This window comes from Humulus lupulus, chromosome 6, assembly GCF_963169125.1.
Source record: "Humulus lupulus chromosome 6, drHumLupu1.1, whole genome shotgun sequence".
In the NCBI taxonomy this organism is placed as follows: Eukaryota; Viridiplantae; Streptophyta; class Magnoliopsida; order Rosales; family Cannabaceae; genus Humulus; species Humulus lupulus.
The window spans coordinates 37,995,931-38,010,955 of record NC_084798.1 but is presented as its reverse complement, the minus strand read 5'-3'; the positions used below and the strand labels follow the sequence as shown (position 1 = coordinate 38,010,955).

The following is a 15,025-nucleotide window of genomic DNA, read 5'->3' as shown; positions in this document are numbered from 1 at the left end:
TCTCGAGGATCTTCATCAAGAAAGTTTGACTTGTTTGAAGACCAAGGTTTGTTAATCTCAATCTCATTTCACCATTGTAGTAGTTTCAAACAATCTCATAAGGAAGACTAGGAGTAGAGATTTTTTTGACAATAATTCCAATTGTGTCAAGCCTTTTTGTCATCTCCATTGTTTATCACATAAAATCATAACTTTATGATTTTATGTAATTAGGGTTTCTCTCTACAAAGATCTTTTCTTTTTCCTGATCTAATTTGTGTTATTCTTCTATTGTATATATTATTATATTGTGACTAATTCTCTTAAATTACAATATTCAATTTGTGATCATAAGTCATACTCCCAACGTAGGTATTGTTATTTGAAATATTATTAATAAGCAATTATAAAAAAAAGTTGTTATATATGCCGATATAATTGATACTATTTTCAAAAATTTCACTAACAAATTTTATATTTTCTAAAAAACAAAGAACTTAACTATGTTAATCTTAAAGCAAGTCTAATACAGGTGAGAAAAACTCAATGAGAAATTACAATTCTCACAAGGAGATTGTCCAAATAAAGGCAAATAAAGTCTAATACACTAATCATACAAAAAATATATATATAATACTACACTAATGGAACAAACGAGAAGCACAAAACAAGGATAAATAACTATTTCAATATGGTAAATTAGTAATCAACACGATTGACGGCCGCTGCCAGAAGGTACTAAAACCTTAAACATAGTAAGTGAAGAGAAAAAATCAAAACAAAAATAGTCAAAGCTAAGGACAAGGGTGCAAACACCATTATTGAAGAAACAAAGCAAAAACAAAACCTAAACACACTAATCAACCTCAAACAACAAGCAAAATAAATAAAACTAAGAACTCCCATGAGCACCAGAGGTAGTTGGTAGCCTCCATGCATCACTAGCCACTATTATGATTGGTAAAATACATAGTCAAATTGGTTAGGCACAAAGAGATGCAAAAATAATAATGATTTCACAAAAGTCAACATGTGAGAGTTAATTTTTAGTATAACCATTTATAATTCATATTTTTTGGTCCAAAGTATTTCTTTGAAGTATATGAGAGTATCCAAAAAAATTGGGAGCATTTGCAAATATTTTGAGACAAGTTTTGGAGCGCCAAGTCAGTGGCATTGGCGATGTGTCGCCTCTAGCTAGGAGACTACGCGTTGATCGTTTGTGAAACAACCACCCACGCGATGTGTCGCCTTGTACTAGGCGACGTGTCGCTTGGGCCATCAGTACAAATCCGTACAGTGACGTGTTTTGGCTCCAAAATTAAAATTAAAATGCTCTATTCTCATCAGTAGACTCTAATAAGGTTCTTATACTATTTAAATGGTTCATTTGAGTTAATTGGTGAATTGATCACTCACCTCTCTCTCTCTCTCTCTCTCTCTCTCTCTCTCTCTCTCTCTCTCTCTCTCTCTCTCTCTCTCTCTCTCTCTCTCTCTCTCTCTCTCTCTCTCTCTCTCTCTCTCTCTCTCTCTCTCTCTCTCTCTCTCTCTCTCTCTCTCTCTCTCTCTCTAATCCTATCCCTCTAGCTCTCAAGATTACTCAAGAAAGCTTGACTTGCATGAAGATTCAAGACTTGTAAATCTCAATCTCATTTCACTGTAGTAACTTTAAGCAATCTCAAAGGGGAGACTAAGAATATAGAATTTTGGACAACAAATCTCAATTTGTGTCAAGCCTTTGTAACATCCATTGATTCACTTAAAATCATAAACTTATGATGATTTTATGTAACTAATGTTCTACATTCCAAAGGTCCATTCAATCTCTTGATCTTATTTATGTTATTCTTCCATTTCAATTCATGTTATAATAGTTTAATCTTTAATTATCAAGATTTGTATTCATACTTTGAATATGGTTCTTAATTATCAAGATTTGCATTCATACTTTGAATATAATTTTTTAATTATCAAAGTTTGTATTTATACTTTGAATATGGTTCTTAATTAGTCTCTAGGGTTTGTAATATTGAAATAATTTCTATTATTCATTGTTGATTTAGAAAGTGTCAACTATAAATCTCCAACAGCCACTCACCGCTCGATGATTGCCACCCCCTCCACTGATTGAGAAGAAGACTGTGAACCCAAACAACTAACCAAATCTCGCGTACACTGACCACTGATAACCAAATAAAGTCTCGAATGAAGCACATCCCATTGGAGAAGATGGAGAGAAGGCGCCAAAAGACCCATTTGCAAAGCAACTCCCAAACACACTACAAGCCAAGGTCACCTATTAGCTTGAAAGCAAAGGCGTCTTGGCCAAAGCACCACCAACGCACAAGATAGCAATAACGACACCAGGGTTATTCTAAGGAAGACTGATTTTAAGAGGGAGCCTCATGCAAGAAAAGATATGATGTTGTTTTACCTCATAAAAATGCTTGTAGTAATATAAATTAAGAAAAAAACACAGTTTGGATTACGATCTTCTCAATTAATTATCTAATTACAAGATATCCATTGTACAAAGATATTTGAAATTGGAGTTCAAGATAAATTATGTTTACGAAAATAATGGAAATAGTTTGTGTTCTCTTTTTTCCAAAAACCAAAGTAATTATACAATTTTTTAAAGAATAAATATTCTAAAATTAATTTTCAATTAATAATATATAATAGTAGTATATGAACTGATGAAAAAGGTCATAATAAATATTAAATAATGAAGATATCTACTATTTGTTTGTTAAAATGGTAATATAGTAATTGACAAATATCCACACCTTTTTAATCTATTTTGATTTTAGATTTAATTAATAAATTTTAATTTTATTTATCTTCAACCATATTATGATTAAGTTAATAGTAAATTTTCATTAATTACGTTTTATTAAGAAAAATAATAAAAAAATTATTAAGCCGTGTTGTTTCTTTTTTAAATCATATAATTATTTATCTCATTGACTAAGCTTTGCTGATACTCTAACGTGTACAGAAAGAAAAATCTCTCCATTCCTTTATATAAATATAATAATAAACGTTTTCACAACCGACCTAACTATTTCGTTCTATATAAGCTACTTTCTCTCTCTAACTTTCTCTATCTACAGCCAAAACGAAAACACAAACATGGCTAAGGAAACGATCACCACAACCACATGCAAAACCAAAACCAAAACCAAAACCAAGAAGAGGAAGACCTCGTCGTCTTCGTCGTCGTTCTCTTCTACGTTGGATTTCTCCGAGTCGGAACTCAACGCGGCCGAGCAACTCATCCAACTCAGCGGCGACTCGGAAAGCAGCAACCGAAACGACGTTGTAGTAGTGGCCGAGGTCGAATTCGGAAGAGCTCGCGATCGACAGATGAGCGACGGAGATGGCGATACGACGACGTTTGACCTGATTAGCACAGCTTCGAAGGACGATTCTGGCTTCTTCTTCCAAGAGTTCGAGGATGATGATCCGACCACGATATTCGAGATTGGGCCTTCCAGGAAGCACAAGAGGTTTAGGTCTTTGTGTGAGATTTATAACTTAACCAATCCTCTTTCAATTGTAAATTAATTATAACTGAGTTGTGTGAATATATATATGCTATATATATGTATGTGTAGAGATGAATGTATATATAAATATCTGGAACTTTTTGACTGGCCTATAAATAATGTTATACATGCCAATGTAAAGAGTTTTGGTTTGATCGGAAAATCTGGTTTTTATTAAAGCTGAGTTTTTATTGATATTATTGTTCTTTGTGTATAGAGGATCAAGATTTCATGCGATAACACGTGAAAATTAAAATTATTATAGTTTAATTGATTGCTTTGCTAATCTAATTATTGAGTGGGCAATAAAAAGGGGTATTTTGACAAATTGGAGTATTAATTAATGTTTTGGCAGTGTTGATGATATGCATATGTTTAAACCTTCATGACTAGAGTTAAAAGAGATAAACTTTAATCTGCAATGTGGGGGAGATTGAGAATATATTTGGTTATTTAGGAATGGGTGGCCATATTCTACTGTTTCAAAGTTATTAATATATATTATATAGATAGATAGTGAATCTTATTGATTAAATAGTTGGATTTTCATCTGATATGTGGATATGATTTTAAAGAAATTCTTAATAAAAAAGAAGAGGAAAGAAAGTAGAATAGTGATCCTTGTAGTTGGATGAACTAGGGAAAAAAGGTTTAGATTAGTGATCCTCAGTCAGGAATAGTAGAGAGATTTTTTGAGTGGAAAATTGTGAAGTTTCTTTATGTGGAAGTAATTCTTGGGTGGAAAAGAAAAGGGTATCGATAGGTGTTTATAGGACTTGTTATTTTTCTACTCACGTACGATCCTTACTTGATTGGATTAGTGAATTTTTATTTTCATTATTTTGAACTAAGCTCATTCAACAAATAACCGAAAAAAATAGCAATTTTCTTTCCATTATTTTTCCTATTATTCAATCATTCATGTAGAGTTTGAAAAGAGATTTTCTACTCTTTGTTTCCTATATCATTTTCCTCTTTCCTTCCTTTTCTCTTTAGTTTTTACACGACATAGTATAAAAGTGCTGTTTAGGTATAGAATATATGAGTGGTAAAGAGTACGAGTGTTGCTTTTTCCCATGTGTAAGCAAGCCTAATTTGAAGTTAAAGTAGTAAATATCAATATTCTCTTTCTTTTTGTTTTTATTAATTTGAGGGGGAAGTAAAATTTCAACATTCTATGAGTGCATTTATCTGAATTTTCGCTTTACATATTAATATGATATATATATATATATATATATAATCAAACCATGTCCATGCATATACTATATTACTTCCACACATTCGGTTCCACCTTAAAATGAAATGAATACCATTCAAATTGGTCCTATGCTCCAACCCCACATCAACTGCAGCTGACTCAACTTATGTCTCTACTAAATCAGACCTATTCAGCTTGTCTTCTGTTTTATCAAATGTTAGATCCATGACTTGACCGTTGACTAGGATTATCCAATAATTGATTAAACTCTGATCTGGTCAAGGCTCAAGACAAAAGGTGTCACAATAGCAAGAGATGAAGACCATAAACTGCTATGTTCTGACTACAAAATAATTCTTCCATTGCCAAAAGTTGTTGAATGGCGTACGCCAACTCAAACATGCACTGCACACTTCCCTTACCACACACATACCCCATTAAGATATTAACCAACGTTTTTCATATTTGTGTTTGTTGTTTTAGTTTCTTTAGCCATTTATGCGTTGGTTATAAACGTTACTACAAAGCTTGATAGCTACTACACATATATATAAATATATGATTAAAAGGGAGAGAAAAATGGCTTAAACAAGGTGTGCTCACATGACAGGATGTGTTCAAGCATGCCTTGCATGACTAGATATTTGGCTCCGTTTGCCATATTCTACATTTGTGTTCTTTTACTTTTTTGCATGTAGTGATGATAATAACCAACAAAAAAGAAAGCCAGATAAGAACCGAGTAAATCTCTCCATGATTTCAAAATAATCAAGTAAAAGATGCTACATATTTACCACAACTCCTCAAATTAAAATTAAAAATTTTAATGATTTTCAGCGCATCAACTCTTCCCAGTAAATAAACTAATACGCCTGTTAAAAAATGCATCGGCAGTAGCTGGACTCATCAAAAATCCCTTTTAATGCTCTAGGTAGAACACATATTCTGTCAAGTTCTGCAATTTACTGGGGTCTAGTTTCTGCTCTTTCACAAGTTGTTGCTTCTTCATTGTAAGCATTTGAGAAGCAGGATCCAAAATCCAACCTTGTTGTACCACATCTGCAACACCGGTCAAAATTTTCGTCAGAGACATTGCAATGACAAGAATGTTGAAGTTTCTATTCTGTCAACAAACCTAAAAGTATCTAAGCTATTTTGAGGACATGAAAATATCTGATAAGCAGATGCTCATACATTAAAAGTAATATCCGTTGCTAAGGAAAGTATAAACGCAACTCAGAACTGAAAGATAGAATGAAATAGCAAAATCATCACAGCTACTTTATAATCTTAGGGATCAATGTTTTTGCTAGTATAATACATCAAAATGTTTATATCTGACAATTACAGTGGGAGTTCATTGCACGACTGCAACTAGCAAAGTCTTAACAAAATTTTGAGGCTAGCTGAGACGACAATATGATATTTGTTTCAGAGAAGCCAGAGCCTCTTCAGTATTCTCAGTTCATTCACGATCAACGGATCAGGAAATCCTTACTACTACATACGTAGAAGTAACATAATTCTAGGCTATTGGGTTTTGGAAGAACCTTGGTAGGAGTATTGATAGTTCTATTGCATAGTCATAGTTATGTTTACTTTCCCAGTTTTGCAAATACTTTTCACATCAAAAGTTTCTTTATTTGCACTTATTAAATGTGTTTAGAAAAAATTGAATACTTGATCGAGAGAGCATTAGGATAAAGACATCTATGGAATCATTCTGGACATTGGAGGGTTTTTAGCTTTTTCCATATAAGAAAGAAAAAGAGTCTTACAATTTGTGGCATTATCCTCGTTCATTCCTAGAAAAAGAGCAGTGTCTTGGATGCTTATTGTAGAATAAGCAGACTGCAGCAACTGAAACATTTTCTTTGTGTAAAGCTCTGCAAGATGTTCAGAAACCAACATTTAGGAGGACAGCATGAAAAATGAAATAAAAATTATAATAATTGTTACACTACAAGGTCTCACTAACACTACTTCTGAAAAGCCTGTCAATTCAAGTTGCTGCCTTATGTTCACGAGGAATACAACATAGCAGCAGCAAAGACAGTTTTACAAATATTTTTAAGTACAGACAAGATTGGTATGTTTCAATATGCTATTATGCTCCATTAATATGACTTTAGTACTATGATAAATATATTCTACTAAAACAATATTGGCACAGTTTTCCTTTAACACGTCCATTGCCATACTAGAGAAAATGTCATTATTAGACAGCAACATCAATAAGAATCCAAATGGCCTAATTCTCCCAGAACAAGATTAAATAATGAACTAGGCTCTCTGTCCTCCAGAAAACATTAAAAAAAACAAAAAATAAATAAATAAAAGTTCTCAAGTAGAGGATCGCATGAAAAGATCAGAATTGAGCATGGAAGTTAGAAAATATTTAAGAAACATATATACAAGTAAAACTAGCAATCAATAATGTGAGAGAACACTGACAGATTGGGTAAACATTCTTTCTAAAATAATAAATGATGAAAATCAGAAGCAATTTCAGCATAGATTGACCAAGATGTGCCACGCAGCTATTCAAACTACTGCAATAATTTGTTGAGGTGGCTGAAGGCTAATGTCATTAATTACGGCCACATTATAAAACACCATAACCTTATCTTCGTCTAAATTATTAATGTGATGTTTCTTCTCACTGTCTCCATAGTAGCATGTAATAGCTCTCTAAGTTCAACATCTTGGATTGCACAACTAGTCTAGAGTATACCACATCGCAAAAAAAAAAAAACATTTTTGAATCAATTTTCACTTCCCAATATAATTCATAACCATCTACCATCTTTCCACTCATTAACTCGTAGGGATCATTAGGGAGAATGATTGTATTATGAGAACGTATCAAAAAAATTACAAACAGAACAGGATTTCGTGAACTTGCCTCTCCCTCTCTCTTCACCCAGCCAATTAAACTCTCTCTAGGAAACAGCTCAGGAAATATACAGTAAGCACACAAATAGCATGACAGAAATTTCCAGATCCAGTACCTTGATCCTTGAGAATGTCCAGGAAGCCACTAAGGGAAAGATATTTTTGCTAAATCACAGATGCAGGGGACTAAGCAGCCATACCAAACTCTACTTTGCCAGATCATATAAGATGGCATTCTGAAAATGCTTTGCACTCGTTATAATTAAACAAGCTGCTACTCAATTATAACAGACGAGATGCAGATCCCATAGTCTATAAGAGCTTTATAAGTAGAATTTAAGTATTTAACCATACTGTAAGAAAGTTACACTAACAAACTCTACTTTGTCTGACAAATGAGACAGTATTGTGAAAAATCTTCGCACTCATTATGAGTACCCATCCTGTAACCCAATTATAATAGATGCAAAGTAGAACCCATGGTCTACATTAAAAGAGCTTATACCTAGGATTTAAGTAGTTAGCCCTACTATTAGCAAGTTATTCAAGAAAATTCTACTTCACCAGACAATAATATGGCATTATAAAAATTCGTCTGGATTTTTTATTTAATGAAACTAGGCTCCCCACCTAACCCCAGGACCAGAAAACTGTAGATATCGCTATGTGGATGCCCATGAGAGGCTGGGACCTCAGAGCTTGTTTCTCTGCCCCCATGATTCCCTTTTCTCTGTCATCTTTCTAATTCTCCCTAGTACCCACATTCCTCACACTTGCTTATTATCTCTAGATTCTCTATTTTGTTTGATGATCCTATAATAGGGTGCCTCACTGGACCAGAATACAAAATGTGCCCGAAGACACTTTGTTGATCCAACAAACCCTAAACAGTTCATTGCAATAGGCTTTAGCCTAAAAGATGTTGAGTTCTCAAGTGGGATAAAAGCAAGCAATCCATAAAACAAATATTTGTATTAAATTACTTAAATAAATGCTCCAATCAATACATACTTAAATCTTTGCCACTAGCATAGAAAGGAAGTACATTCTTCTATTACTTACTAGGCAAGCATACATATCTAGTATCCGGCAGCAATTCATGATCAAAATACTTTCAATGTTGATTTTTTTTTTATAAGAAACAATAAGCTGTATACCAATAAATACTAATAAAAGAATGATAAGATATCATCTAAGTTGCAACCAAAGATGCCCCGTCAATAGTTAGCACTCAAAAAAGAATGCTTTAAACCTCCTTAGTTTGAAAGACCCAAATAGCCACCTAATATTTCACTCTCCCAAATGTAAGAAAGATCTTCGACATCTTGAAAGATCCTAGTGTTTCAAACCAAAAGGCCCCCAAAAAATGGCCAGAGCAGCAACATTCTATAATGAAAAATGACTTCCTCCTACTCCCAGTATCAGTTGAAAATTCGTCTATATATAAAAATTAATAAAAGATTGTCAACGTTAACTAATAAGTGAGTCCATAAACATTATCTTCTGTAAGGTAGCCTCCTAATTTCCAGAGAAGCCACATCAAATACATATGAAGCAAAAAGGGGCACTCATTCAAATTTTATAAGATGCTCAATTATACACGGCCATAGTTTTCTTATCTCTTCCAACTTCCAACTCCATCATCTTGTCTATTTCAAAATTTTACTTCCAAGCAAAATGCATCAACAACGAAAACTTTTAAATACATACACAAAAAATTAAGAGTTGCTCCTAATTGCAACAATCCCTATCAGAATCTGCAAGACCAACCTAGCTCAGCCATGTCAAAAGTCAAGCATTCTGTACATGACAACAATTTCTTCAAACAACGAATATGCAAATAGGCAATTGGTCTATCCAAATAGATATTGTTCTTGCTTTACTGAATAAGCATCTAAACCAATACATAAGATTAAATTTTGTAGAGACTTGCCTGAAAAAGCAGCAACGAGGCCTTGAACTTGCTGGCTCCAATCATATCCGTGAATAGCCTCATGCACACCTGCATAGTCCCGCATCCATAACTTCTGGCCAATTTCCCAAGCAGCAAGCAGTTCCGGCTGGTTGTCTTTGATTGCGGCAGGTATTGATTTCCATAGAAACCGTGCACTGTTACTGCAACCATTCCCAATTCCAAAGATGAAATCCCAAATAAAACATCTCAAACAGCTAAAAAAAACCCATTCATCCTAAACCCGAAGGCTGCAAACTAGTAACAAACCATGAAAAATAGAAAGTCTTACTGAAAACCCTTTTAGTAGCTTGTAGCCTATAACACAGCAAATTTTAATTTCTCGGGAGGAATAACATTACTCAAAAACCAGAATAAATTATCAAAGAAACACCCCCCCCCCCCCCCCTCTCAAATCTCTATCACACGAATTTCGAAATCAGAACAATAAAATCAAAAACCAGAAGCAGTAGACAATGCGATTAAGCTATTAAGAATTTATATTTATTTGTTGTTTTTCAATAAGTCCAATAATTTAAGGCATATTTAAAGAATTGTATAAACATACGTATCATCAGAATAAATGTGACCCAGGAGATGAATCGTGTAGGGCCACTCGTCCTGATAGGCGACGCCCTCCGCCGCAACCTGTAAGGACGCGGATATGGGAGAATGAAAGAAGATAGAGAAATAGTTATTTGAACAAGGAGAAAGAGAGAAAGAGAATTGCCTGAAGCATGAGGTTGTCGCAGATATCGGCGATCTTGGCGTAGGATTTGGATTCCAATGCCTCTGATAGAGTAGAGAAGTCCATCGCTGCTTGCTTTAGCTTTCCCCACGATACTTGACACCGGCAGCTTGCTTCTTTATTTCACCTCTCAAATAATAAGAGAAGTCCTAACAAGTCTTGCAAATGTGACAACTTTTTTCTCTTTTTTTGGAAATATAGACCGTTTTTTAATTTACTTTTTTATTTGGGTAAATGCCTATTTGTTACCACGTATTTTGTCACAATACAAACTTTCTAATTTTGGTAACTTCTATTTGCAAATATTACATGTTTTGGTATCCTAAGTGTCCTGTTTGGCATTGTTTTCTGTTTTTTGTTTTCAAAATTTTGTTATCAGAAATGAGAACAGAAAACTGTTTTTGTAGTTATTAAAAAATAAAAGGTGTTTAGTTAATGTTTTCTAAAAACAATTTTTTTAGTTTTATTTTTTTTTAATCTTAAATAAAAAATTAACAAATATATTTACAAAGAGAAAAATATTTTAAAAGTTTGTAATAAATAATAAGATAAAATAATTTGAAAGAAAAAATGATGAAAAATAAGAAGTAAAGTTAGGAAAAAAAATTTGAGAACAACAGAAAACAACTTTTTATTGTTCTCAAAATTTTCTGTTTTTTGTAACTTTGTTTTTTAAAAATTGTTTTCTGAAAACAATGTCAAACACTCCCACTTGTTTTTAAAAAACAGTTTTTAACTTTTAAAAACAAATTTTTTTTAGTTAAGGTGCCAAACACCCTCAATTTCTGATATTCCCACTTTACCCTCATAGTAATGATTTATTTCATTTTTAAATGATTTAAATATATTTATTAAATTAATAAAATAATTTTAATAAACAAATATAAAAATGATAATAAATGTGATTTGTTTTTTCTTCTGGTAACCTATACAAGTTAAACTTAGATTCCCCATGATCATAACTTTAATTGAAATCGTCAATGAAATCCTATCTTTTCCCATTTAAATAATCCACATTCTTTGTTCTCAAACAATGGTTTTTACCATAATCACCATCTTCTTGTCAAAAATCCAAGAACCAAAGAGAATTTCCAGAGCCTGAATTCGTTTCCCAATTCACATTATCAACAAAACCAGAGAACTTGCTCGTTGAAGTAGTAGATGGATGTAGTTTTCAAACTCAATATTTAGAACACAAGTATCATCCTTATCTAAGCTTCACACACTCAAAATGTGAGAATCCAATGAAAATATCCCCCTACAAAACTAGCTCCAAATTCAAATACCCCAAATGCACAAACATGATAATGAACCAACTACTACCAAAATAAAACTAAATTAAAACTTAGAGCCACGAAGCTATCCTCAAAGTTGTGGATCTAGATCTAACTGAGCCTTCACCATGAAAACTAGTAGCCTCCGCAACAGAGCCTTCACCGAAGTTCATGGACAACGCCAAAGGCCGACCCAAAACTTGCAACAAAACGTTGGACACAAAGGTCCACTAGAGGAAGGAAGCTTCTACGACTACAATGAAGCTCGGTTTTGCGACGCCAGCCAACACCGGTGGTTGCTCCTGTAACATCTCAAATTTGCTAATAAGGCTTAGTGCCTTGATTAGCGTGTCAGGAGGGCAATACTTAATTTAATTACATTATTATGTGGATTAAATGATTATGTGATTAGAAATGCATGTTTATGTGAATTAAATATGTATGTTGGCCCATTTTGGTTAATAGGGGCATATGTGTAATTTTGGGCCGTTAAGGGCATAAATGTGAATTATATGTGTGGTGTGCTTGAGCCCACAATAATGTGGAGATATATTTATGATGTGTGATCCGAGACGGTCTTAGGAAGCGGAATAGCGAAATAGTCACAACGGGGTCGAAGACCCGGCTCGGGGTGAGCCTAGGGATATTATGGGGACATAGCACGTGTTTGGGATTACCGGGAAATAGGTAGTGATTGTTTAAGTATGTCGGGGGTTAAATGTGGAATTATAGGAACACTCGAGGAATTAGCGGGATGTGGCAAATGACGGGACTGCCCTTGGTGGCATTAGGGGACTAAGGATATACCTAGGGGCATTTTGGACTTTTCAGCTGAGGATAGAGTTAAACCAAACAAAATTCTAGAACTAGCTAAAGAACAAAACACCCTCAGCTGACCTCTCTAACTCTCTCTCCCACGTTTATTCTCCCTATCTTTTGTGTGCTTGAAGCTTTGGTGAATTCTTGAGGATTTGGCTGAGAATTGAAGCTGGGGACTTGGGGAAAACATGCTAAAGGTGTTGGGGAATTAGCTCAAGGTCAAAATCATCAGAGGTGAGGTCTAAAGCAAGATTCCTTTATAAATTCCCCTGAATTTTTTAGTGTTTTGGGGTTTAATTGAACTCAAGTGATGAGTTAAGTGGTAATGGGGTTTTGGTATAGTTTTTTGGGTTTATTTACTGTACTGGGCATAATGGAAGTGTTTTGGGTCTTAATTCTGGCTTTAGAGTATGTTTAGATTGAATTTCAGGAGTTTTGGGATTCTGAAAATGCATGGATTTCTGGGTTCTGGGTTCGAGTTGTGGCCTTGTTCTTCAAGCGTCGCAGCCCGCACGAACCTAGAGGCTTGGGGAGCCTCGGATTTTTCCCAGGTGTCGCGTCGCAGGCTGAGGTGCGCCACGGCCCGTGTCCCCTTGAGGAAAGCCTAAGGCTCTTTGACTGGTGGTGCACTACGACCTTAATGGGCTGGGTCGCAGCTCAAATGGGGAATTATGGACAATGTAGGGTTTTAAGCTCGAGAACCCAAATTTAAGGGCTCGGGAAGGATTCTACTATCCGATTTAGTAGAATACGAAGTCTCGAAGGCTAGTATATTAATTCGACGTTCTTAACTGGTTAGGGCTTGATAAACTTCTATTTATTGATGCGTTGTGACTAGGTTTTGTGGCAAGGCTCGGGTTTAGGGGATCGTGCTTGGGATCGCAATAATCAATCAGCTCGGGATACAGGTAAGAAAATTGTTTGTGCCCGTAGAGCAAGGTATGGCCCAATTATTAATGTTTAGTGTTTTATGTGAATGTTATGATTTGTTATGCTATGTTGTGCATGATTGTGAACGAACGGTGAAGGTCGGAAACGGCAAAGGCAGGGAACGAAGAAGGCCGGTGACAACAAAGGCTGGGATCAGCATTAAGTATGTTGAGTGCAAGCCGCTAGGGCGAGACCCTCTAAGGGTGTTGTATTCACCTGCTCGGTGAGGACCGTGACCCTAGTGCTTGGTAAAGCACCTGGGTCGGCATAGGTCGCTATATGTTTAATCTGCTATATATTTAAGCTATATATTATTGGATTGAATTGTGATATGTTATGCGTTGAGTTTTCTTCCTGGGCCTCGGCTCACAGGTGCTCTATGGTGCAGGTAAGGGCAAGGGGAAAGTCTACCAACCATGAGTTGGAGAGCGTGGAGCGGTGTATACATGTTTGGCCGACCTGGCTGCCACGGTCGGGGTTGTTTGAAGAATTTATTGCAAATGGTTGATTTTGTCGCTTAGGTCCACTGTATTGAAACTTTTGAATTGTAATACATTTTTGGAATAGTATTTTGGGATCCCAATGTATAACTTTTATGAATTTTAATGAATTTCCAAATATTTTATAATTAATGTTGTCAAATGAGTCTTTATTTCTGTTACACCCAAATTTCGAGAATAGAAATTTTGATCTCGAAAGTCGGGCTCGTAAATTGTAAGCTCGGAGTAAGCAGGTTCGTCATAATCAGCATTAATGAAAATATCAAGAACATTCTCGCTGAGCAGTAAGTACGACAACATCGGAATTGGTGAGCTCGGAAACTACTTGGTCTCGGAGGTCTTCCGAGATTATAAGTCAAGCTCGAAGCTACAATGACAAAGGTCCAACGCTTGTATAAACTTCCTGATTCATTTCCTGCCATCAGACAAGACGGTTCGAGCTCGGGCATTGGAAATGGTGGAGTCGAAGGGGAGAGATTCAGGGGCTTTTCTGGCTGTGTGTAGCGCTATAGCACCCACAAGTGGGCGCTACAATGCTACTCAGGGAGGTTTTGGGTCTATCTTGGGCGTTGGGGCGCTAGTGGGGTAGCGCTACAACGCTACTTTACTCCTTCATATTTTGGTTTTGGGCATTTTTAAGTGTTTTTGGCTCGAGGTTTCAATCCTTAAGGCTCAGGATCGAATCTACTCATCGTTTGGGTACCATTCAAGGTCCCGGGAGTGAGGTTTAGGTCAACACCTATTATTGTTGATTTTCATTAATGGATGTTATAATTGGTTATGACTAGGTAATCGCTAAGGAATCAAAAGGTCGATCATTCTCAAGGGTCGTTCTGGTACTATTTCTTGCTCGAACCAGAAGTAAGAAAACTGCACCCCATATGTGACATGCATGGTTATTATTAAGGCATGTTAAGTGTTTAAATGTGGACATTGATTGTATATCGAATGCTTAGCAAATCTTGCTCACTTGTGCATAGCACTGACTAAATAGTCAGAATTGGTAATGGTATCAGTATTAACTGTGAAGTTGTGATGCATTAGTCAAGTTCGGCAGTAGTACTAAGCATTAGTCACATGGTATTGACTAATAAGTCAAGAATGATCTTAGCGTGTTTAATGCAAGTCGATAAAGATTAGATCTAATCGACATCTGCATTGAATGACTCAAATGAGC

The 15,025-nt window shown here is 35.2% G+C and overlaps 1 protein-coding gene across 1 annotated transcript; it reads right to left on the bottom strand.

Annotated features, from left to right (window-relative positions):
• Window positions 1-5,462: 5,462 nt before the first annotated feature.
• On the bottom strand, window positions 5,463-10,486 carry LOC133782081 (COP9 signalosome complex subunit 8). The gene is made up of 5 exons (XM_062221260.1): window positions 10,308-10,486; window positions 10,146-10,225; window positions 9,560-9,741; window positions 6,510-6,617; window positions 5,463-5,790 (listed from the first exon to the last, which is right to left on the bottom strand). Exons 1-5 carry the CDS (start codon window positions 10,389-10,391, stop codon window positions 5,651-5,653), a joined length of 594 nt encoding a protein of 197 aa, XP_062077244.1. The 5' UTR covers window positions 10,392-10,486; the 3' UTR covers window positions 5,463-5,650.
• Between the last annotated feature and the right edge of the window lie 4,539 nt (window positions 10,487-15,025).

Excerpts from the sequence above, each read along its gene's own strand:
- LOC133782081 (XM_062221260.1), bottom strand. The coding sequence starts at position 10,391 with ATGGACTTCTCTACTCTATCAGAGGCATTGGAATCCAAATCCTACGCC. Across the intron at positions 10,226-10,307 it reads GCGACAACCTCATGCTTCAG|GTTGCGGCGGAGGGCGTCGC; the intron begins GCAATTCTCTTT and ends GCGTCCTTACAG. Across the intron at positions 9,742-10,145 it reads CACATTTATTCTGATGATAC|TAACAGTGCACGGTTTCTAT; the intron begins GTATGTTTATAC and ends GAATGGTTGCAG.